Raw genomic sequence first — 25,140 nt, forward strand, 5'->3', positions numbered from 1 at the left:
CTTTACTGGCACAAGTTCTTCATCATCTTCAATTTCTTCTTCTTCTGAATCCCTCTTCTCTGTTTCGTCTTGTTTTTTGTTTCTTCTCTTTTCTCGTAGGGCACTCTGAATTCCAGTGTCCTTTCTCCTGACAACGATATTAGGTATCTTGACTTTTGTCTCTCTTTCTTAGACGAAGCAGGTATTCTGGAGACAAATACCCATTTACCTTTGCAGGTATAGCAAACTTCATTAGCACTTACACACTTTCGTATGACTCTCATCAAATCAACGATCAAAAGAGTAAGTTTTGTTGCCACTTTCGCATGTGAATTATGTTTTCGTATGACTTTTAGCAAATATTTGACCAGCAGGTCGATCTGTGCTGACTCTTCGATCTTCTTGATCGTTTGAGAGCGGAATGAATACTCTGACGCTAAGATACTCTCCTTATATACAGGGACCTGCTGCGTATGAAACCTAGTCAAATGTAATTTTGCAATAAGATGAAACGATTTCATTGAGGAAGTAAAAAGCAATGATGTACCGTATCGCCTCACACAAAACCTGAAGTGTTAGTTCAAATCCGTGTCAGCGATTTCGAAGACGACATAACTGAGCTTTAATCAATGCTCTCCAATTATGCCACAAAACCACGAGTCCTGATTCACGCCAAAAGAAATTTCGTTCGGTCCATAAAAAATAGTATCATATCTGAGAAACGCAAAAAGGAACTTCCAGAAAACTGAGAAAGACGGCTTACACCTACAACGTAAATGTATGAGTTCAAGTAGTGCGTAAAACTTAGTCAAATTAAATTTTTATAGTCAAGACGAAACGATCTCTTTTCGAACAAGAAAGCAGACACCAAGCGACAATGGCGATCCGTGTCACACAACACTTTTCAAAATGTATATTATCAGAGGTTTGTTCTAGCGATCTGCACGGTTAAATTAAATGTTGATGTATTTTGCAATAAGACCGACACAATTTCCATGGGATCTCCCATGGTACGAATGTTCGTGCATTAGTTTAATTTTTAAAAATATTTTTTTTTATATAAATCGCCTATAGGATAGACCCAGTAAAGCATGGCCATTCTCGTCACTGTCTGAATAGCTACTCAAGTCAATTCGAAGCGAACGCGGTAAGAAAATAAGTATAGCCAATGAAATGGCTTACAACGGGTGATGCATTGTTTTGTTCTAGGACTGTGTGGCATAGTAATCCCTATGTTCTTGCGTTGTTACCATTACAGTGCAGACAGACTGAAATGTGAACTTACAAGCCCTCTTTGTGTGTGTTGTACCATTTCCTCTTACCACATCAAAATACTGAGCGTCACAGTATTGGTTCGCGTTTTCAAACTGACCATTTTTTTTTATATCTCACTTAAACATTTCGACATAAACACTCACACTCACATCGGTAGAGTCAGAACAGACGTGTTACAGTATTGAGGGGCATGTTATCTTTTCGTTTTCAAACTAATAAATTTGGGGCTTGTATGAAGTAAAGAACCGAAAGTACAGTGAAACTCAAGGATGATGACCCAATCTGTCTGTTTATTGATGCGTGTATTTACTTAAGAAGAAATATGACCTCTAAAACACAAAGAGATACGGCAAGCATGATTAGATCAAACACAACGATGTTTTCCTTCACGCCCGTGTAATTTAGAGTTTCAATCGTCTTTGAAGACAAACTTGGTCTCCTTTTGTAGGGCTTGAAATAATAAAAGAAACTGAAAAATCTTAAGCACTTTGCTATAGATAATTTCATCAACAGACTAAACAACATAAATACCGTTACAACAATAGAAAGCCTTAAATCTTCTATCAAAAAGAAATGCATGAAAAAAATTAAAGATTAACGATAACTAACCAATGAAACCGAATTTAACAAAGGCAATGACATGTGAAGAAATGCCTCTCACTTTGGAAAGGTAGGCGAATGTACTCTGTCATGCACCATCAACTTGAAAAAAATTATAAACAGAGAGAAACCTGAATTCAAAATTCAGTTGTTTCTTTTTCTTCAAAATTGTTTCGTTTCTTTTTTCTTTTTATTTTGGAACAAATCTAAGCACTAATATAGAGTGGAAAAGGGAAAATGCACATACAAGCTTTGATATTTCTGAAAAAATGAGGGGATATTCCTAACGTTCATAACCACCTATATATGCTTGGACTTGTCTGTGACTTATCCACAAAACAAGATGTACATATTTCTGGTCAAGCTGCAAGTGTGTGCGTGTTTTTGAAAATGGTAAAAATGGGATATACAATTTTCTCGTGACACTTGTAAAGTGAAGAGTCTGTGCAAGTGTCAAAAGCCAAAGTCATATAAGTTTTGTATTTTGTACGGCTTGTAAAGATTTCCACTTTAGAAAATGTGAAGTATCACAAGTTATTATCACAAACAGAAGTGGAACATAGGGGCTTGCAAGAAAGAAAATAACCCAGACAGTTGGTGTCATCAAGAGTGCTAGAGACGGTACCCGAACTTGCTTGCTTGCTTACTTGAATTAAAGTGATTTTCGCTCTAATGGAGCATGTATCACTGGTTTAATAACGCACCGCGTGATTTTTAATTACTCCTGGGGAAGGAAAGAGAGCCTCATCCCCCCAGGCTTTTATGTACTCACAGACTACTTTTAAATTTAGCCAAGCAGGTGTAGGACTAACTAGTCCTTAACAACCTGACTGAAAGGCTTTAAACATGAGTGGGAATTGTCTCACCACACACTCATTTTTCTGTCCGAGCGTGGTAAAGGAGGAAAAAGGTGCTCAGCAAGACAGCCATGGATGTTAAGTACTCACCAAAACGCTAGCCCGTACTTATTTCAAATCAAGTCGTGTCACCAAAAAAGACGACGTGTACGACATCAAAGGCATTGTCAAACGCAGAATGCCTCAGTGCTAACTGGCTAGGTCTGCATTTCTTACTCCCGCTGCTGTTGCGTATATTTCTTCCCTCCACACCGAGTTCTGGGCCTAATTCTTTAAATTTCGTTGTACCCGAACTTACATTATCCATATTATCACCAACAAAAAAAAAACCAAAAAAAAAAAACCGCACAGACCTAAAAGAAACACTCACTCACTTTTTACAGAACATTACTATTTTTAAAATTTTGATAAGCGACGGAAACGAACAACTTAGAGTCACACTTTCTAACCAAGATAAAGAAATCATGTGCTGATAGACTCACTTCTGTATTTTTTCTTCTAACTGACTAACATATCATAGGCAATGGAATGTTATTTCTTTTCGAGATTATGGGGTAGCCCTGAAATTTTTTTGGGGAACTTGAAGCGATTGCCTTAGCTTCAAGTTCCCCAAAAAAATTTCAGGGCTACCCCATACTCTCGAAAAGAAATAACATTCCATTGCCTATGATATGTTAGTCAGTTAGAAAAAAAAATACAGAAGTGAGTCTATCAGCACATGATTTCTTTATCTTGGTTAGAAAGTGTGACTCTAAGTTGTTCGTTTCCGTCGCTTATCAAAATTTTAAAAATAGTAATGTTCTGTAAAAAGTGAGTGAGTGTTTCTTTTAGGTCTGTGCGTTTTTTTTTTTTTGTTTTTTTTTGTTGGTGATAATATGGATAATGTAAGTTCGGGTACAACGAAATTTAAAGAATTAGGCCCAGAACTCGGTGTGGAGGGAAGAAATATACGCAACAGCAGCGGGAGTAAGAAATGCAGACCTAGCCAGTTAGCACTGAGGCATTCTGCGTTTGACAATGCCTTTGATGTCGTACACGTCGTCTTTTTTGGTGACACGACTTGATTTGAAATAAGTACGGGCTAGCGTTTTGGTGAGTACTTAACATCCATGGCTGTCTTGCTGAGCACCTTTTTCCTCCTTTACCACGCTCGGACAGAAAAATGAGTGTGTGGTGAGACAATTCCCACTCATGTTTAAAGCCTTTCAGTCAGGTTGTTAAGGACTAGTTAGTCCTACACCTGCTTGGCTAAATTTAAAAGTAGTCTGTGAGTACATAAAAGCCTGGGGGGATGAGGCTCTCTTTCCTTCCCCAGGAGTAATTAAAAATCACGCGGTGCGTTATTAAACCAGTGATACATGCTCCATTAGAGCGAAAATCACTTTAATTCAAGTAAGCAAGCAAGCAAGTTCGGGTACCGTCTCTAGCACTCTTGATGACACCAACTGTCTGGGTTATTTTCTTTCTTGCAAGCCCCTATGTTCCACTTCTGTTTGTAATAATAACTTGTGATACTTCACATTTTCTGAAGTGGAAATCTTTACAAGCCGTACAAAATACAAAACTTATATGACTTTGGCTTTTGACACTTGCACAGACTCTTCACTTTATAAGTGTCACGAGAAAATTGTATATCCCATTTTTACCATTTTCAAAAACACGCACACACTTGCAGCTTGACCAGAAATATGTACATCTTGTTTTGTGGATAAGTCACAGACAAGTCCAAGCATATATAGGTGGTTATGAACGTTAGGAATATCCCCTCATTTTTTCAGAAATATCAAAGCTTGTATGTGCATTTTCCCTTTTCCACTCTATATTAGTGCTTAGATTTGTTCCAAAAAAAAAGAAAAAAGAAACGAAACAATTTTGAAGAAAAAGAAACAACTGAATTTTGAATTCAGGTTTCTCTCTGTTTATAATTTTTTTCAAGTTGATGGTGCATGACAGAGTACATTCGCCTACCTTTCCAAAGTGAGAGGCATTTCTTCACATGTCATTGCCTTTGTTAAATTCGGTTTCATTGGTTAGTTATCGTTAATCTTTAATTTTTTTCATGCATTTCTTTTTGATAGAAGATTTAAGGCTTTCTATTGTTGTAACGGTATTTATGTTGTTTAGTCTGTTGATGAAATTATCTATAGCAAAGTGCTTAAGATTTTTCAGTTTCTTTTATTATTTCAAGCCCTACAAAAGGAGACCAAGTTTGTCTTCAAAGACGATTGAAACTCTAAATTACACGGGCGTGAAGGAAAACATCGTTGTGTTTGATCTAATCATGCTTGCCGTATCTCTTTGTGTTTTAGAGGTCATATTTCTTCTTAAGTAAATACACGCATCAATAGACAGACAGATTGGGTCATCATCCTCGAGTTTCACTGTACTTTCGGTTCTTTACTTCATACAAGCCCCAAATTTATTAGTTTGAAAACGAAAAGATAACATGCCCCTCAATACTGTAACACGTCTGTTCTGACTCTACCGATGTCAGTGTGAGTGTTTATGTCGAAATGTTTAAGTGAGATATAAAGAAAATGGTTAGTTTGAAAACGCGAACCAATACTGTGACGCTCAGTATTTTGATGTGGTAAGAGGAAATGGTACAACACACACAAAGAGGGCTTGTAAGTTCACATTTCAGTCTGTCTGCACTGTAATGGTAACAACGCAAGAACATAGGGATTATTATGCCACACAGTCCTAGAACAAAACAATGCATCACCCGTTGTAAGCCATTTCATTGGCTATACTTATTTTCTTACCGCGTTCGCTTCGAATTGACTTGAGTAGCTATTCAGACAGTGACGAGAATGGCCATGCTTTACTGGGTCTATCCTATAGGCGATTTATATAAAAAAAATATTTTTAAAAATTAAACTAATGCACGAACATTCGTACCATGGGAGATCCATGGAAATTGTGTCGGTCTTATTGCAAAATACATCAACATTTAATTTAACCGTGCAGATCGCTAGAACAAACCTCTGATAATATACATTTTGAAAAGTGTTGTGTGACACGGATCGCCATTGTCGCTTGGTGTCTGCTTTCTTGTTCGAAAAGAGATCGTTTCGTCTTGACTATAAAAAGTTAATTTGACTAAGTTTTACGCACTACTTGAACTCATACATTTACGTTGTAGGTGTAAGCCGTCTTTCTCAGTTTTCTGGAAGTTCCTTTTTGCGTTTCTCAGATATGATACTATTTTTGATGGACCGAACGAAATTTCTTTTGGCGTGAATCAGGACTCGTGGTTTTGTGGCATAATTGGAGAGCATTGATTAAAGCTCAGTTATGTCGTCTTCGAAATCGCTGACACGGATTTGAACTAACACTTCAGGTTTTGCGTGAGGCGATACGGTACATCATTGCTTTTTACTTCCTCAATGAAATCGTTTCATCTTATTGCAAAATTACATTTGACTAGGTTTCATACGCAGCAGGTCCCTGTATATAAGGAGAGTATCTTAGCGTCAGAGTATTCATTCCGCTCTCAAACGATCAAGAAGATGGAAGAGTCAGCACAGATCGACCTGCTGGTCAAATATTTGCTAAAAGTCATACGAAAGCATAATTCACATGCGAAAGTGGCAACAAAACTTACTCTTTTGATCGTTGATTTGATGAGAGTCATACGAAAGTGTGTAAGTGCTAATGAAGTTTGCTATACCTGCAAAGGTAAATGGGTATTTGTCTCCAGAATACCTGCTTCGTCTAAGAAAGAGAGACAAAAGTCAAGATACCTAATATCGTTGTCAGGAGAAAGGACACTGGAATTCAGAGTGCCCTACGAGAAAAGAGAAGAAACAAAAAACAAGACGAAACAGAGAAGAGGGATTCAGAAGAAGAAGAAATTGAAGATGATGAAGAACTTGTGCCAGTAAAGACATGGAAATGGAAAAATTGACAATGTGAGCCGATGCGTTGGCCCTGATGTGAAATTTCATACTACCTTCTAAAAGAGAATAGACCAGAAAGAAAACGTAAGTGTCTCTTGGTCTTGACATTGTATAATAAGGATGGCGTGTTTTGTTTTTACTCACACTTTATGAAATTGTGCTCTTTCACCTCTCTCTATCCCTCTGGATCATGTTTTAGTTAGAATTGAAATGGAAGGATGTTTTCCTTCACGCACGCTCTTTAGGCATGCAAGTCGGTAAACAATAGTCAGTCTATTCATCCATCATTTTGTGTCTTGATGTTTCCTAAATCACACACTGATGCCATAAAATAACGGGTTAAATGGGTTTTGTAGTGTTGGGAGTGGGGGTGGGGTGTATGTGTTTGGCAGAGTTGGTCATTGCAGGTGAGGGCTTAGGTGCTTTCAAAAAACTTTTTCTTCTTCACTCTGTGTTGATAGTATATTTGGGGTTTGTATGCGTTCGCGTACGTTTGTGTGGATAGTTTATTTGGGGTTTGTATTATCTCCCTTCTGTGTTGATAGTATATTTGGGGTTTGTTTTTGCCTCTTCCCTCTGTGTGTGTGTATGTGTGTGTGTGTGTGTGTTTGTTCGCGTACGTTGTGTAGATCGTATATTTGGTTGTTTTTTTCTTCTTCCTCCCGAGTGTGGATAGCATATTTGGGGTTTGTATGCGTTCGCGTACGTTTGTGTGGATAGTTTATTTGGGGTTTGTATTATCTCCCTTCTGTGTTGATAGTATATTTGTGGTTTGTATGCGTTCGCGTACGTTTGTGTGGATAGTTTATTTGGGGTTTGTATTATCTCCCTTCTGTGTTGATAGTATATTTGGGGTTTGTTTTTTCCTCTTCCCTCTGTGTGTGAGTGTGTGTATGTGTGTGTGTGTGTGTGTTCGCGTACGTTGTGTAGATCGTATATTTGGTTGTTTTTTCTTCTTCCTCCCGAGTGTGGATAGCATATTTGGGGTTTGTATGCGTTAGCGACGTTGTGTGAATAGTATATTTGGGGTTTGTATGCGTTCGCGTACGTTTGTGTTGATAGTTTATTTGGGGTTTGTGTTATCTCCCTTCTGTATTGATAGTATATTTGGGTTTTTTTTTTTCCTCTTCCCTGTGTGTGTGTGTGTGTGTGTATGTGTGTGTGCGTATGTCTGCGCGCGTACGTTGTGTGTGTGTGTGTGTATTGGTCTCTGTTTGTCCCTATAAAAACTCACTTTATCCCTATCAGATACACTCTACCTACCTACCTGCAGTAGCGTGTATTCAGGTCAGCCACTTGCAACACTGTTGACATTTATCCCCTAGTGTTCAGTACAGTGACGTCACTGACGCTGGAAATTTTGAGACTATAAATATCGACTTGGGGATTTCCACATTTTGTAGCTATAGATATATACTAGAATTCATAAACAGGAACGTCACTCAAGCTGAGGCTATAAAAAGATAGTGGGATTTTCCAAAGGAAAAACCCACAAGTTGGAGCTATAAATAGATAGTGGGATTTCATAGGAATTTCAGCTAATTATAGATACATAGGTATTTATTCACGATCGTCACAGAAGTTGATATTGTAAGTAGTTACTAATTTTATCCATTTTAGTCTAAACCATTGTAACTTAATTTTCGGGGATATGTTTATTTTCCTTTAAATTCTGGGACAATTTCGTCATTTTAGCGTTACTTTTAGTCACATCCATTTTGTTGTTGAGCATTTCCTTGATTATAGCTATTTATAGCATCATTACAATTATGCAAATTTTTGAACACCCCAGCAAGATTTCAGGTCTTGGTAACGCTTTATATATAAATCTCACGCTTGTACTAGTGTATGTATGTTTCTGTCTCTGTTGTGTTTGACCCTCTACCATCATTCTCCCTAGACAATCCCACCATGTTCAATTCCCCTTGACGCTATACAGACCCACCATGTTCAATTTCCATATGTTCAATTCCCCTTGTCCCTAGACAGACCCAAACTCTATTCCCATGTTAATTTCCCCTTGTCGCTAGACAGACCCAAACTCTATGTTAAATTCCCATTGTCCCTAGAGTTGCCCACGATTTTTCTCCATGTTAAATTTCCCTTGACGCTAGAGTTGCCCAAGGGGTCTTGTAATGCTAATTCCCATTGACGGTAAAGTGGCCCACTTAACTACTTATATGTGTTCCTCTCATTTTGGGGGCCCCGAGTGGCCGTGTGGTCTAAAGCGCTCTCTGTTACGGATCACTGCCATCTCAGCTATGTCTGCGTGGGTTCGAGTCTCGGATTCGGCCAATGTTGGTATGTTAGATAGCTTGTCAGTAGCTTCTCGTGGGTCGGTGGTTCATTCCCGGGTTCTTCCTCCACCATAAGTTCTGGCCGCCATGTATAGCATATCGTGTGCTGAAAACTGGCGTTAAAACCTACATCAAAATCCTCTCATTTGATCATTCAACCATGACTGTTCTAGAAGGTAAAGCTTATAGCCTAGAGTACAAAGATCATATCAGGTTGTGTATTTTCATTTCTTTCCCTCTCTGTTCATTATTATGTTAAGCGTTTTGTGCATTATTTTAATGGGCCATTTGGATCCAATATATTTGGGTTAGCTTAACACTAGTTCCACACTTGGTGTTGTCGCTTTGTTCAAAGATCAAAGTTGTTCTTCCTCCCGGGACACAGACCCGCACATAACTGTACACGCTTCGAACAACACATATTTACAAGAAGTAAAACAATCTAGATTAAAAGAAAGGTCAAAACGAAATAATAAAAAATATTAAAGGAAAATTAACTCGGTTTTCTGGCAGATCCATTAGGAATTGTACCCACATCTCCTGTTATTGAATGTATTTACCTGGAACAATTACAATCTAGCTATTTAATCCCTTCATACCTAAAACAATTTCAAACCAAACCTTACTCTGTCAGTGCAAACTTTTATAATATGGAAAAATAATGGTGTCACCAATCAGTGCCATGTTAAATGTTATGACTCTAGGTCTTAAAATAGAAATATGTGAAACGAGCAATTTAAGTAAAATTAACAAGTTATTTATGTTTTAAGAATACAAAGTGAAAATTCAAGAGACAGATTATTGTGAATTAAATCCCAAAATAATCATAAATATCATATTACAAGTCCAAAAATATGGAAGGTTCCAAATTTAAATTAATTCCAACAGACTTGACTGTTCTCATGTTCTACAATGATGCAATTCAGAATGTCTTGGAACGAGTACACAATAATCCAAAATAATGTGTTAGTCCAATAGTCAATGACCCCTTTAGTAATTCCAATGAATATTTCGAATAAATAATTCTTCCTGAATTATATCCGACACAAATGCAAACTCAGATCATGGATTGCTATGCACTGGTATAGAACTTGAATAAATTATTTGTTTATCAAATCCCTATTTATATACATAGAATGTAAAAATAATTCCAATGGAAAAACCTAGTCTTACTGTTAACAAGACTGATTTTGAACCCTTGCTATGCAAAGAAGCTTACAACTTACAGTCATGGACAAAATTAGTTAGGTAATCATTTTCTTTAGAACTTAAAACAATGGACAAATGTTAAGGACAAAATATAAATGAAATATATATGACATAAAAAAATTTTAATAGGCCACACATCATAAAGTACATGCATCCAATGGGGTATATTAGTTCAGGTAAAACTAAAAGTTCATATATCTATACTGTATGAACCATGTAAGGTGCCAAACACTGTAATGACTCAACCTATGGGGCGCTGAGTGGCCGAATGGTCTAAAGCGCTCACCGTTATGGATTACTGCCATCTCGGCCTCGATCAATGTGGGTATGTGAGAAAGCTTGCCAGTAACTTCTCGTGGGTCGGTGGTTCTTTCCGGGTTCTTCTTCCACCATTTATAACGGCCGCCATGTATAGCCTATCTTGTGCTGAAAAATGGCATTAAACCCTACAACAACTAAACCTATAATAAAGGGATACAAAACTGCAGGAACAAAAGTGGAGATATTTTAATTTTTACTTTGATTTTGTATTCAGTGTATATGGTTCTTCTGGGCTTCTATACTACAACTACTACTAATTGTAGTATAGAACTACTACTAATTAGGGGCCCCCGAGTGGCCGAGTGGTCTAAAGCGCTCTCCGTTGCGGATCATTGCCATCTCACCTCTGTCTGCGACAGTTCGAGTCTAGGATTCAGCCAATGTGGGTATGTGAGAAAGCTTGCCAGTAGCTTCTCGTGGGTCGGTGGTTCTTTCCGGGGTTTTCCCGGGTTCTTCCTCCACCATTAATACTGGCCGCCATGTATAGCCTATCGTGTGCTGAAAAATGGCGTTAAGCCCCAAAACAACAACTACTAATTAATTGCTCTTTTAAGTGTTGTCAAAACACTGTCATTTTAAATGCTAATTAATCATGAGAATTACAAATATATGACAAAACCATTTTTATTCACTTGCCAGTGTTTGGCATATAATAAAAAAACATGATAAAGACTATTCTCCTAACAAGACATTTTTATGATTCTGAGAATGCTGTCATTATAGTGTCATCCCCTTTATTTTAATTTTCCTGGATATAGTGGTTGGCATCTTGCATGCTGTATGCAATATAGATATACTGACCTTAATTTTACCTGTACAAAAATACATGTCACAACCTTGCAGCTTATGATGCATGTTTGGCTGTGCTGCCTATTAAAAATAGCATTTCTTGAACACTACACTCACTGTTATGACTTTGTTTCCAAATTACAAATGTTTGCACTGACATAACGAGGTTTGGTTTTAAATGTGTATGGTATTAAGTCAAAATTTACCAATTTCATATTATCACTATGATTAACTATAAGTTTATTTCTGAGAGTTGGAATCATTAGATTTGCATCAGAAAGCAATGAGGATGTTCCAAACCAGTTAAAATGTAACATCTCAAGTCATAATTTAATGATCATGTCATTTTGAGCTGCACAGTGAGCATTCATTTTACAAATGCAGACTGTCTTAAAGCATAGTTCTTGGTCCAGTTGTAGCTAAAAAATTGACAAGAGACTAGTCTAACAACCTTATGGATGGAAGCTACAATTGATTGTGCTTATCTCTTCACATTAATCTGAAATTTCTAATACCTGTAGTAAATAAATTAAAACAAATGCATATATTTGTGCCTAAATTCATCAATCAATATATATATATATATATATATATATATATATATATATATATATATATATATATATATATATATATATATACACTTCAGTATAATTAAATTTTAACCATGGTATACTATGTTCAATGAAAACAACAGCAACTGACAAACCAAAGTAACATTTTAAACCTCAGAATAATCTGAACCATCAGAACAATAAATGCGAAGGAAATGTGTTTTTGATGTAATAAATGCAAAATCTTAACAGTATATAATTGATACTGATTTATCATTTGCAAGAATAAAATTATTAAATTACTGTCGGTACATCAATTATGCTCTTCTTTTCTTTACATGAAAACTGTATTAAAGTTATTTTTCTAGAAAACAACAAAGATAAGTGCCCATTATTTAACAACAGCCTCCACTTTATCAGATGAGCTATTGCAACAACTAAGGCACAGTGAGTCTATGTTACGCTAATACTGAAACCAGTAGCTGTACTCAGTGAATAAAGAAAATATTGCAAAGTTCCCTTTGCAAAAGGTTCTGTCATTTTGCTTGTCACTGGTCAGTTTTTATTTTCAACATTTGTACATATCATGAATACCATCTTTGTTTTTAGCTCCACTGAATCTAGTCCAGTGACATCGACACTCTATTCATTAATTCCACTGTACAAAACCTTCTCTTTACATGAAATATGACTGTACCCTCCAACCTTAAACCTAATTATTGTTGCGAAACGGAACAGCCTAATGTACATGATGAGAAACAGTGCCTTGAAGAGGACCTGCATGCAGTGAAAAAGATCAGTACACATACAACCACCAAAATAAACCAATCTGAAAGCATGTGCAGATGGAGGTTTTCACATTTTCCAGGTATGAGAAGATTAAATTATTGTGCTAAATCTGAACTGCAACAGATAAAAAATTTCCAAGTCTGAAGGTGGGGTATTATTTAGAATGGCTCTGATCATGGCTTTGGCATATATGTGTGGTGTGGGTGTAACAAGATAACCAGGTGGGATTTCGGATTTAAAACATAACACTTCTGATGGTGATAATAATACAATGTTTAATAACAAACGACTTGAATGAGCAATTAATTATGATTAATATGTGCATGTCTATGTTCCAAATATTGGATCAAGTAACATAAACGGTCTTAATAATGAAAATACAAGTACTAGTAAATGACCTTACACAAGGACATGGGGTGAATGATTCACTGTGATTTCACAATGAAAAGATTGATGTGTTTTATTAAAATAGTAAAACAAAATGTAGTAATTTACCCATATAGTAAAATGTATTCACACAAATAGTGAAATTATGTAAACAAAAGGGACAGATATATAAATTATCTTTACTGTCCCAAAACCACACTGGGTTTTACAAACCCCCCAAAATTAGCTCACAGATAAAAGATTACATGTATGGAGTTATACACTCCATCACCAGCACACTCAGCTACCAGTCACACTGGCCATTCCAGTTGTCAGTATTCCAGGTTGGTCATCAAGCAATCAGCACCCACCTATCTCGGTCAGCAATGCCCAATCACCTGCAACGCCATTTATTCAGCTCTATGGCTGCTATGGTTCAACTTCACAGCGCTATGGTTGACTTCTATGGTTAGCTCTACAGCTGGCACCATGTTGACTCTAATCACTTCGATAACTCACATCGCTCTGGTCACTCTGGTAAGCTATACAGCTGAAGATGTGTAAGTCCTTAAAGTAGACCACTCACTGACAAGTCATTCCGTAATGTGAAGATTTAATCTTACGGTGAGGCATTGATACACAAACGAAATCGACATACATTGTCTGTGCACTGGAAGCATTGGGTTTTTCCCATTGAAAGTACTTTGCACATGCGGCATAGGATGAACCGAACTCACTATGTACACAAAAAACAAAACCCGAGTACATGTATTTAATAAATAAAAGGATTTATACAATTTTGTGACAGTAGGCAAGATTGGTTTCTTTTCTATGAATACTAGGGTAAACGTCTTCCTTATCAGCCACAATTACTCAACTGCTCATGACTTGCCTGAGTAACGAATGACTTCTGAACTGACATTTTTTCTTTAAATCATTATAAATAATCGTATAACATACATTTTACTGTACCATATTTGAAAAGATTTAAACTGTAAAAATTGTTAAATCCTAATATTCATATAATATCAATAAAACAAAATGTATTATAGAATAAAACCACTATATTGGGTTTGTTGCTTTGTAAGATTTCAAAGTGAATATCTGGAAGTCAAATATTCTTAGTTGCCCTATAGTCTAGGTTTTTATTACTTTGTCTAATTTTCTAATTATCTATTTCAAATTACAAGTGTAATCTACATATAAAATTTACAACTTGCATAATTGTTTAAAACGTTTGATCTGACATGGGTTAAAAAATTAAACTTACAGCACAAACTCCATCATTATAAATCATGGTTCTGAAAATAATAATGCTTACAAACTTTGTGCAAGCATTATTCCAAAGCAAAGGTGACAATGCTGAGATTCTCATAAAGTCATTATCAACAGCTCTGGCAAAATATAATATTATGTTTCAAGTCTCTCATTCTCAGTGTAAAAAAATGTACCAGCTCAAGGCCATTTTAACGTATGACACACAAATTTATATCACAATTAACCACTTTTAAAAAAATAAGACATGTGACTCATAAAAAGTTTATTGCACAATGAATACATTACTAACCTTTTTGGAAACAAACAGACATATTAAAATTAGGCCATATATCAGTCCTAGTTTGTATTTTTCAACTGCTTTACATTATCACTGTAGTCCTACTTAATTCACCGCTACTTGAGTTCAGTTTTTCTTGACGTCCTTCTACTTTATAGCAATTAAACTGCATGCATTTTGATCCATACTGTGAAGCCTGCAAAAGTGACTAACGTGAATAAAAGTATGTTTACAGTTCTTTATTATTACATGTTCAAAATAAACTCTTCCATCATGTATTTCTTGTAATACCTTTCAACTCTTGGTAAATCACTATCAAATCTTGAACTGATCATCCTTGTACACAAGGAACTGTGCAATCTTGTTAATGCAAAACCAGGGTGTTTACATACATACATACATACATACATACATACATACATACATACATACATACATATATATACCAGCATTCACACAATTAGAGTAACAGAAAATATACAGACTAGTGTGAAAGACTGATGCCCAGGTCATTCATGTTATGATCACTGCAAAAATATATGCAGGGACAGCTGATTCAAGCGAGCCAGGACAGGACTGGAACCCATTACCCACAGGCTGATAATCCAAGCCACTATGACAAGGATCATTATTTGGTTGTTTTGTATTTAACAGCATAGTCGCAACTTTATTTGGCTAAATTGTCTCAAGGAAATAGTAGCTGACTGCCTTTCCCAATCACACACCAAACTGGCCTGTGGTGGGAATCAAACTGTAAAACTTTGGTTACAATTCTGACATTCTACCAAATGTGCAATCATGGTTCCCATGGACAAGGAAATACTACCACAAATATACTACTCACAAAGATGCACCAACATACCAAGTTTCAACAGAGCAGGGTTGAAAAAAAGTTTGAATCGACTAAATTTAATATGGTTAAAGATAAGTGTATGTAAGAAATGGCTGAAATAACGAGCTTCACTTGTGCACAAAAATGATGTCACAGTGACCTAGTTTGTTAAAGTCAAGTTACTCTCCTTGAGATGCATTCACATATCAATTTTCATGTGTAGGTGAAATAGGGATGAATTTATTGAAGGCATAAAGAAATAGCTTTTAAGTAAAAAAAGTCACGTGTCATTAAATATTTAGATCACAACTGACCTTGTTATTTATGGTTGAGCTACTCTCACCAAGATGCATCAAATTCCAATATTTACAACTGCAGGTGAAATGTGGTCCAATATCTTGAACAAACAATGAAAAATGGTTGAAACTACACAAGTCACTCAAGCAAGAAACTAGTGACCTAGTTTTGGTATGATTGACCTTTTACTGTCCAAATGCACCCACATGCCAGTTTTCATATGTATATGTTAAATAGGGTCCAATACATTGAGTGTGTATGAAATGAATGACTGAAAATACCCTGTCACTCAAGTACAAGAACTAGGTCACATCTACAGACCAATTTTCACAAATGTAAATGAACTAAATTCCAAGATATTAAGGGCTTAAGCAAAAACTGAACACACAAATGAACATACAAACAATCCCAAAAACAAACAAGGCAAAATGCTATAACCCCTTCCATAAAATGAACACACAAATGAACATACAAACAATCCCAAAAACAAACAAGGCAAAATGATATAACCCCTCCCATCCCAAACACAAACAAGACAAAATGCTATAACCCCTCCCGTCCTGATTGGCAAGGGGATACACAGCTAAGTTTCTAGCAAAATCAAGGTATTTATTCAATCATTCAAGTTTCTAGCAAAATCAAGGTATTTATTCAATTATTCAAGTTTCTAGCAAAATCAAGGTATTTATTCAATTATTCAAGTTTCCAGCAAAATCAAGGTATTTATTCAGTTAGAGGATGATTTAACTTTATGTCCTTGATGTTTCACTCATGTTAATGAACCTGCAACAACATGACCTTTTTAGCAGCATTCAGTTTTGTGTGCCACATGTGCTAACATAATGAAACAAAATGAGGTTAAACAAAGTACAAGACTCTTGAATTATTTTCAAATACCTACTCTACTGGGTGTAATATATGCAATGCATGCTTAAAATGTTACTATACATATCTGGGTAAAAATATAGATGTTAAAAAGTCCTCACCGACAAAGTCATAAACAATGTCTTTATCAAATGCACGTACATACATGATGATTTAGCTTCCTGTATGTATGCTGGGGGTTCTAAAAAAACATTATAAAACTGTTGTTTGAGTCTGGTTTCAGCCTCCCACAAGACAAGTTGGATCAAGACAGGAGATTTGAGATTGGAATAATTTTTTTCAGCTACCTTGTCAACTGTAAAGTGAATGTTCAAAGGTTCCATAAAAACATACACTTGAAAACAATACATAAAGAAAATAATGGACATAAAATAAGGGGACAGTTACACCAACTTAAGGGCCAAAGGTAGACAAGACATGATATGAAAATAAAAGCAACATAAAACACTAAGAATATCCATGTGCAAAATACTTATTAAACAAGATAGAAACAAACAAAGGTATTAAGACCATGAATATCAAACATATCACATCATCAATTAAAATAAAACTACATGGACAGGAATGATTAGAACACTGACACACAATTAATCACATGAAAAAAACATTAAAATGAACCTCTTACAGAGCTTAGATACTAAACACATTTTTTATATCTTTAAAGTTGATAGCAGATTGTACATCTATTGGGAGGTCATTGATCCCATTTCCTTGACCCCATAAAATTAAATGAACTGCCATGGTATCTACCAATATACACATTAAATTCCAAAACTGATGTAGTTACAGGGGAAAATCATGAGACTTTAATATGAATTTGTCTGTAAAAGAAAAATGAACTGCTTGTGAAAAACTGATTTTATCAATGTGTTAAAATGTATGTATTTATACAATTGTCGGTTTTCAGTACCTTTGTATGGGACAATTTCTTGAATGCAAAAATCATGTCATTCTTCATGCACAAACTGTCACCATATTTTTAAGCTCTTTGTCTTTTGAAAGCAGTACTGGTCCATACCTGTGACACTTAGTCAACTCAGGTCAAGCAATAAGCTACGAGATGGAAGTGACTCAAAGTCTTGACAGCTGTTAAACAGTTGAGATTTAATTTCACTATAATCAGATTTTCTGACAAAATGTACATGTTTTAGCAATATCTCCTGCTATCTTGATAAAACTTTATGTAACAAATCATGTTCAATTTTCTTGGCAAAGAACAAAAGCTTAAGTTTCTCCTAGAAGAATTCACAATATGACAACCATGACAACTGGTTCTTTGTACGTTGTTGTTGTTGTTGTTGTTGAAGGGTTTAATATAATTTTTCAGGACATGATAGGTTATACATGGCGGCCAGTATTAACAGTGGAGGAAGAACCTGGAAAATCCCGGAAAGAACCACCAACCCACGAGAAACAACTGGCAAGCTTTCTCACATACCCACATTAGCCGATATAATTGTACATATCCATGGCCTAAGTTCATCTTCATTATTACACATGGTTTAACACTGTTGTTTTATGTGATATTTTTAAGAGTTCAAAAGGAACTTTAGGGCATCAATGAATTGGCAGACCAACATATTGGCACTAGACTGGATGCAATTAGTGACATCACAACTGTATCCATTATCTCTACCTTTGCAAGTCCAAAATATCGTAGCCAATTTTTTTAATTAATCAGTCATGTCATTAAAACTGCTCAGTGAATATAATAAAATTTGGTATGTATTTCCATTTACTCAGTATATTCCTTCAAAGTACATAAATTGTTTTGGAGACACGAGTTTTTTGAACTTCCGCATTAAGCTGAATCAACTATTTATAATCTGCTTGAAAACTGAGAAAATGAAGCTGGTTTAGCACATCAAAAGCATGAGTGTAGTAATAAGAGTTTAAAATCATCTGCATGCTGAAATTTTTCATTTTCATAAGTATTCAAGAGAAGACATGGGCAGACTACAATGAGTGTTCGGAAAATAATTGGCATGGGGAAGAATAAGAGCATTCTTTGTCTAACTTGGAATGAAAGAAGAGACATATGTAAGAATTCCATCAGATCTATTAAATTTTCCAACTGCTTCTGTAATCACTGTGAGAAAGTTAAGCTCCTGAATAACGGATTACCTAAGAAGTCACAGTTCTTGATGCTTGAAACTGTCTCACTGTTAAATTTAAGCAAGTTAGTGTCAGCAAGTTTTGCATCTTTTCTTGGAGGTCACAGTGGCATAAGTTGATCATGCCAATGTAGAGAATAAGTTTGTTAGCATTCAACCAATCATAACACTGCTAAGCTCAGCCTGTAGAATTTATCTTATTTTCTCATAAATTTTCATCAGCAAAGTAAAAGCATTTAATTCAGCTCTTTTCTCAAAAATCCAAGTTGGGGAACACTCTTCCTCTCATATTAACTCCAAAAACTACAATTTACAATAAAGAAATAAATGTTTATACAATGAGCCCAATATATCTTTTTTCATTTTACAGTTGTGTGACATCTCACAGTGTGAGGAACATGAAGGTCAGGGTCTACATTTTAAGCTCAAGATCAAAGTAGTGCTGCAAAAATGTTTGTGACTGACCCAAAATTCAAAAGGCTTGTTTGCTACTGACCCAAAGAAAGGACAAAAGGCTTGTTTGCTACTGACCCAAAGGTATAAAAGCTTAGTAGACATATTGGTTCATAATGAAAAAAATCCATAATGGGGCTTAATAAATATAAACAAAGAAAAAAGGTTAACCAAAACTTTGACAAACATATTCTCTGTAAGCAAACATGTAAAAACAAATTGTCTTAGATTCATAATGACTCATCCCACATACAAAGAAAATCCAGCAAGGGGTTTAGGAAATAAAAACCATTAACCAAAACCTCAACACAAATGCTCTTTGACTTAATTTGACCCAAAGGTGGAAGTGTCAAGTGAGCCTGTAACAGAATTGTCTTCAATTCACAGCAATTCATCCAAAGCATTAACAAAATCAACCAAATTTTTTATGCAATTTATCTACGACTGTGACCGTGACAGACCTTCCAACCCTGACGAGTCAGTCTCAGGAAGGCAGTTGACTTTTTTCCGTAAGATTGACCAGTTTTCAATAAGGTATAGTAAAATATCAATAACTGCTATTGTAAAGCTGGGAAACATAATTAAATGTTTGATGCATCGATGATATACATTATGTTCAATTGAAAAAGTTTGTAAAGTAGGCTTTGATTTTTTTAACAGGCACATAAACTCTAGTTCCAGACCCTATGCATCTCAATCACTTGTTGCTATTTCTTAACTTGACGTAAATCTTGGAAATTCTTTTCCATTTCACATAACAAAATAATCATATCTCCTGCCACGAGACATACTCAAATTGGCATGTGATGTTCAATAAACATAACTGTGTCCTTTTCAGCTTTTATTCACAAGAATCTGAATACTCCTTTTTATTCTTCTGTGTTGATTATTAATACTTTTCTAGAAGCTTATTTTCCCTTTTGTCTTAAACATGTATCGCTTTCTGTGCGCCATTTTTAAAAATTCTATAATCAACAGTTTGATCATGCAGATGCTTCACATGAACAAATAGGTGTAGTTTAAAGCATCTGGGGTGCTGCTCTAAAGTTAGTCTGGATCCCTAATTCTAAGATGAAACCTGAATCCAAATAAAACACAGATGAACCAATTATCCGGATTTTTTGTCAACAATCATTTTCCATACTTTTTCCAAGTATACCATAAGTCAGTATTTTATGGGTAATTTTTGCAAGACTTACAGCAAAATCGTAAGAGTTGGCAGGTCTGCCTTGATGCCAAGGTCAAATAGTTGAGCAAACATTAATGTAGAATGAATTGTTAGCTAAATAATGATATATCTCAAGTATGATCAAACTCTATCAAAAGGTTTGGTAACAAATAAGCAAATGGATAAATTTTAACCAAAATCTTAATGCAAATTTCAATGACTGTGGTTGAGCAAGTGTGTCACAGAGTGATTTGGCTTCGGTTCATCATGATTCTTCAACAAAATTAACAAAATCCTTGATGAGATTTGTCAAAAAATAATTGAAAACAAAACAAATGAAAAATCATAACACAATTTTCTATGACTATAACCTTGACTCCAAAGACAATGTGACAAGCAAGCATGCAGCAAAATTAACTATCTTTGTATCACTATAATTCATTCCAAATATCAAGAAAAGCAATCATGAGATTAACAAAGTAATCAAATGTAAACCATTAACCAAAACGTTAACGACATTTTTCTAAGAAACTAAATCCATAACACAATTTTTCTATGACTGACTTTGACCCCATGTCAAAAGAGCAAGCAAGATTGTCACAGAATGAATTGTCTTTGATACATAATGATTCATGCATAGAATGATGAGGCTGAATCAATGGGTTTAGAAAATATATGCTAATAATAAAGTTAACCAAAACCTTAGCACTGTTGATTCTATCATCAAAAATATCAGATCTTACAGAATTCACTGAAATTGCACAGAATATGTTGTCGTATCTCAGTATGACACTACAGGTACAAGTTTATACATACTTTCTACAGATAATACATACTGTCACAGGGTTCATCAGAATTCTGAATGATAAATTCAAAGATTTTCCCAAACTTTCGAAGACCACAAACATAAATTTCCAAGATTTATTTTTGCTATCATTTGTACACAAGTTATGTTCTATGAGAAAACAATGAATGCAGAATACTACAATATTGTTTAATGATGAAATTCAAACTATAATGAATTTCCTAAAATTCCTTTATAATGATCTGGAAGGAAGGATAACATTTATTGTTACTTCAGAAATATGTAACTTATGCATCAGATTTAATACAAAATAAATTGTTCTCTTAACAGACATTGGCACTGCTTTAAAATGCATTATAATTTTAGTTGCTGTTTATTCTCTTCAATCAATTTGGAAAGAGAAGCCACCGCTGTGATTATGGAATGAAATTAAAATATCTGGGTTTTTTTCAATTTTCAAAGAAGTTTGAAGACCTCAGATTAATCTGCTCAATTTTCCCAAACTTTCAAGGCCTTGAAAATGCTACCTCATTTTTCCCAAATTGTCAAAGACCGTAAGAACCCTGTGTCAATACTGTAACAATGTTCTTTTCAAAAGTGAATCATCTTTCTTTCATAAAAACAAACCTTTAAATTTGCAAATGAGTGCTGCATTTCTCTTATTGACAACAAAAATTACAATCATATGAAAATTAAAGGATACAATTTGAGAATTATTCACAAATACTGCATGCTAATCAAATTTTTCTGCTGTGACAAATGTTCTGTTATATACAATTAAAAATGTTTTGGTGCTTTAAAACTTGTGAGCTCCTTGGCAAAAGTTCTCTTCAATAAAAGTAATTAAAATCTAGTTAAATGCACTAGTTCCCATATCTGTCACCTTTTGGGAGTCGACCTCTCTGACGTTTGGCCCTGCTGAACTGAAGCATCTGTTCTGGCAGATCTCTGAGACTTTTGACCTTTGAAGGAGTGACTGAACAATGCATTCGAGATGTGAATAACTGGCCCAAACAGTTTTAGTTGAAAATAATCTCTGAAAATAAAAAATAAAAAAACTTGTGAAACTAGAAAAGTATTTTTCTTTCTGTAGAATAAGAACAAAATTCTATTCTTTGTGATGACTTTACTTAATTCTATCCTTTGCTTCATCAAGAGATATATAAAGGAATATATTAGATAACAAGGTTAAACTTGCCAACAAACTTGTGAGTGTAATTTAAACAGGAATATTTTAGCCTACAATATGAAAATGACATTGACTTTATGCCAAAGAATCCACTGCATTCTTCTTGTGAGACAAGTGTCAAATCACATGACAATGGTGAAAGCAGATAATGCTATAGATGGACAAGTGTCAAATCACATGACAATGGTGAAAGCAGATATTGCTATAGATGGACAAGTGTCAAATCACATGACAATGGTGAAAAGAGACATTGCTACAGATGGACAAGTGTCAAATCACATGACAATGGTGAAAGCAGATATTGCTATAGATGGACAAGTGAAAACTGCAAGGTTCATATAAGCATTCATTTTTGTTATGTACAATTAATATGTATTTTGTGTTGGAGTTTCTCCATCATTATATGTCATGTATATCTATATTGTGTTGTTGTTGTTGTAGGGTTTAACGCCATTTTTCAGCACGCGATAAGCTATACATGGCGGCCAGTATTAATGGTGTAGGAAGAACCTGGGAAAACCCCGGAAAAAGCCACCGACCCACGAGAATCTACTGGCAAGCTTTCTCACATACCCACATTGGCTGAATCCGAGACTTGAACCAACACAGACAGGCAAGATGGCAGTGATCCGTAACGGAGAGCGCTTTAGACCACTCGGCCACTCGAGGCCCCCTATATTGTGTGATTGATCTTGATCATTATTCGAGTTTATGGCCTACCTAACTAGTCACATTTTTGGGGTTTATATGGTAAACAACTTGTTTCATGGCTAATATTTCTCTAAGCTTCTGTATTAAATATTAAGCTCATTTTTAATTGCAGGCAAACATATTTAATAACGTTGAGTTCAAGGTCTAGATTTAATTGGAAATAAAGAATGTTCTAGAATTTTATGGATCAGTCAATTAAGAAGAATGAGTATTTCCTGAAAATGGTTACTTAATGTGACATAGGTCAGTTGGGGAGGTATATCAAATTGTATGCTTCAGCATTACTCATCTCTACTGTAACATCTTAAGTGGAATCAGTCTTGCTGTTGTGTTCAGTTTTTATTTTACAGGATTTATTTAAATTATTCAATGAAATTACAAAATGCTCAATAATATTTCTTGGACTATATCACCATTACAGGATTACTATGAATTCATTCAAGGACATCTAAGATAATATTATTATGATACATCAAAACTGTTAGCACATCACCACATTCCAGTCTATTTGTAAATCAGTACATTCAATATCGGAATTCATTTGTAACACCACTGAAATTCATTTGTAACTCTATGCCAGTGCTTAAAGAAAATTATGTAGACACAGGACACAGGCCGGTGACTCAAATAAATTCATGAGCACTGAAAAAATTTCACATGCCCAAAATTTGAATATGAAAGTAATGCCAGTATCATTAGTCTTCATCACTAGTCTCACTAGGGACTGGATGGTCCTGGTGTTCAAACTTCTCTGCTGGATTCTCTGAGTGAATCATGGTCAGAACCAAGTTGATTTGTTTTTGTTGTTGTTGTGTGGTTTAACGCCATTTTTCAGCACATGATAGGCAATGTAAGGCGGCCAGTATTAATGGTGGAGGATAAACCAAGAAAACCTGGGAAGAACCACCAACCCATGAGAAGCTACTGGTAAGCTTTCTCACACACCCACATTGCAGAACCAAGTTGACGTATGTAACTGTATTGTCTGTAGTATGTGCAAAGAATAAATAGCCCCTCCACTCCTTCAAACAATTCTCACTAGCTATTGTCAGTCAGTTAAGTAATAGGTGAAATGGTAGTTCATACCTGACCTGTTTTCCTTTAATTCATGCTATTTAAACTGCCCAAGGGATAGTTTTACATCAGCTCCAGTGACGTCTGTTTACCAAGAACTTTTCTGATGTAACATAAATATCGTTAACTTACACATAATAATGCATGACAATTCTTAAGACAAAACATTTATGAACTATGCTTGTTGCCAATCAAGTTGGTTATGTGAAATTTTTTTTGGGAATTGCAGGTTTTCTCTCATGAGGAAAATATAGGGTCTTATCTTTCACATTATTTTCAAAGTTAATGGTTTAGTCTGGTAAATTCAACACTTTATGTTGCCTTTAAAAATGAACCCAACTCAAAGACATAAACAATAATTCTGTCGACATGAAATCATTGTCTCAACAAAGTACTTTATGTGCATCCTGAATCTTTAAACATTTGCATACCAAACTTTTATCAAAGTTGTAAATCTTGTGTTCAATTTATTGTTGCTAAGATTTAGAGTTTTACACTCCGTGATTTTTGGATTCACACTTTGCTTGTATCATCTAGTGATGCATGTCCATGAAAATACGTGAAGTCCTAATAAAAACAACAGAAATTAAAATAAAAATTAACAAAACTAATTTTGATCACTAATATAAATCTTTTATATCCTGAATATAAATTTATTTTTAACCAACCCAATCCCTTGTTTCCAAAATGGATAACAGATTTCAGAAGATTAAGGTTCAGAACTTTCAGTCTCAAAAGCCAACAGAAAACTCAGGCCTAGAAGATGTAACTGCAGGACTTCTATTATCAAAGGCCAGTAGGAAGCTACAGACTTGCTAGATGGAAATGTGTGTGTGTGTGTGTGTGATTTGGATTTTTAACGTAGCTTTAATAATTTCTCAGTCATATCGCTAAGAAGTATGTAGTGTGGAAGTTTTTAGTGAAATCTAGAATTAAGATATCATGAAGCAGATATTTAGCATGATGTCTAACTGTCACATTGTCATGACACCAGGCTGAGAAGTCTTAACACTAACCTCTTAATGCTGAGCACCAGGTGAGGCAGCTGCTAGTACTGTTTTTTAAATAAGTTTTTTGTATGGCTCAGCCTGGGATCAAACCTGTGTCATCCCGCATCTG

At 35.2% G+C, this 25,140-nt stretch overlaps 1 protein-coding gene across 3 annotated transcripts in view; it reads right to left on the reverse strand.

Moving 5' to 3' along the window:
• Window positions 1–12,821: 12,821 nt before the first annotated feature.
• LOC149794277 (etoposide-induced protein 2.4 homolog) overlaps window positions 12,822–25,140 on the reverse strand; it is a 52,525-nt gene continuing 40,206 nt past the window's right edge. For all 3 annotated transcript variants that reach the window (XM_089968433.1, XM_089968432.1, XM_089968434.1), the window contains exon 10: window positions 12,822–22,083. In XM_089968433.1, the coding sequence (XP_089824559.1) occupies window positions 21,927–22,083 (157 nt within the window). In that variant the 3' untranslated portion in view covers window positions 12,822–21,926. The remainder of the gene's footprint in view (window positions 22,084–25,140) is intronic.

The sequence above is a fragment of the Sinohyriopsis cumingii genome, chromosome 8, assembly GCF_028554795.1.
Source record: "Sinohyriopsis cumingii isolate HCF-2022 chromosome 8, ASM2855479v2, whole genome shotgun sequence".
Taxonomy (NCBI): domain Eukaryota; kingdom Metazoa; phylum Mollusca; class Bivalvia; order Unionida; family Unionidae; genus Sinohyriopsis; species Sinohyriopsis cumingii.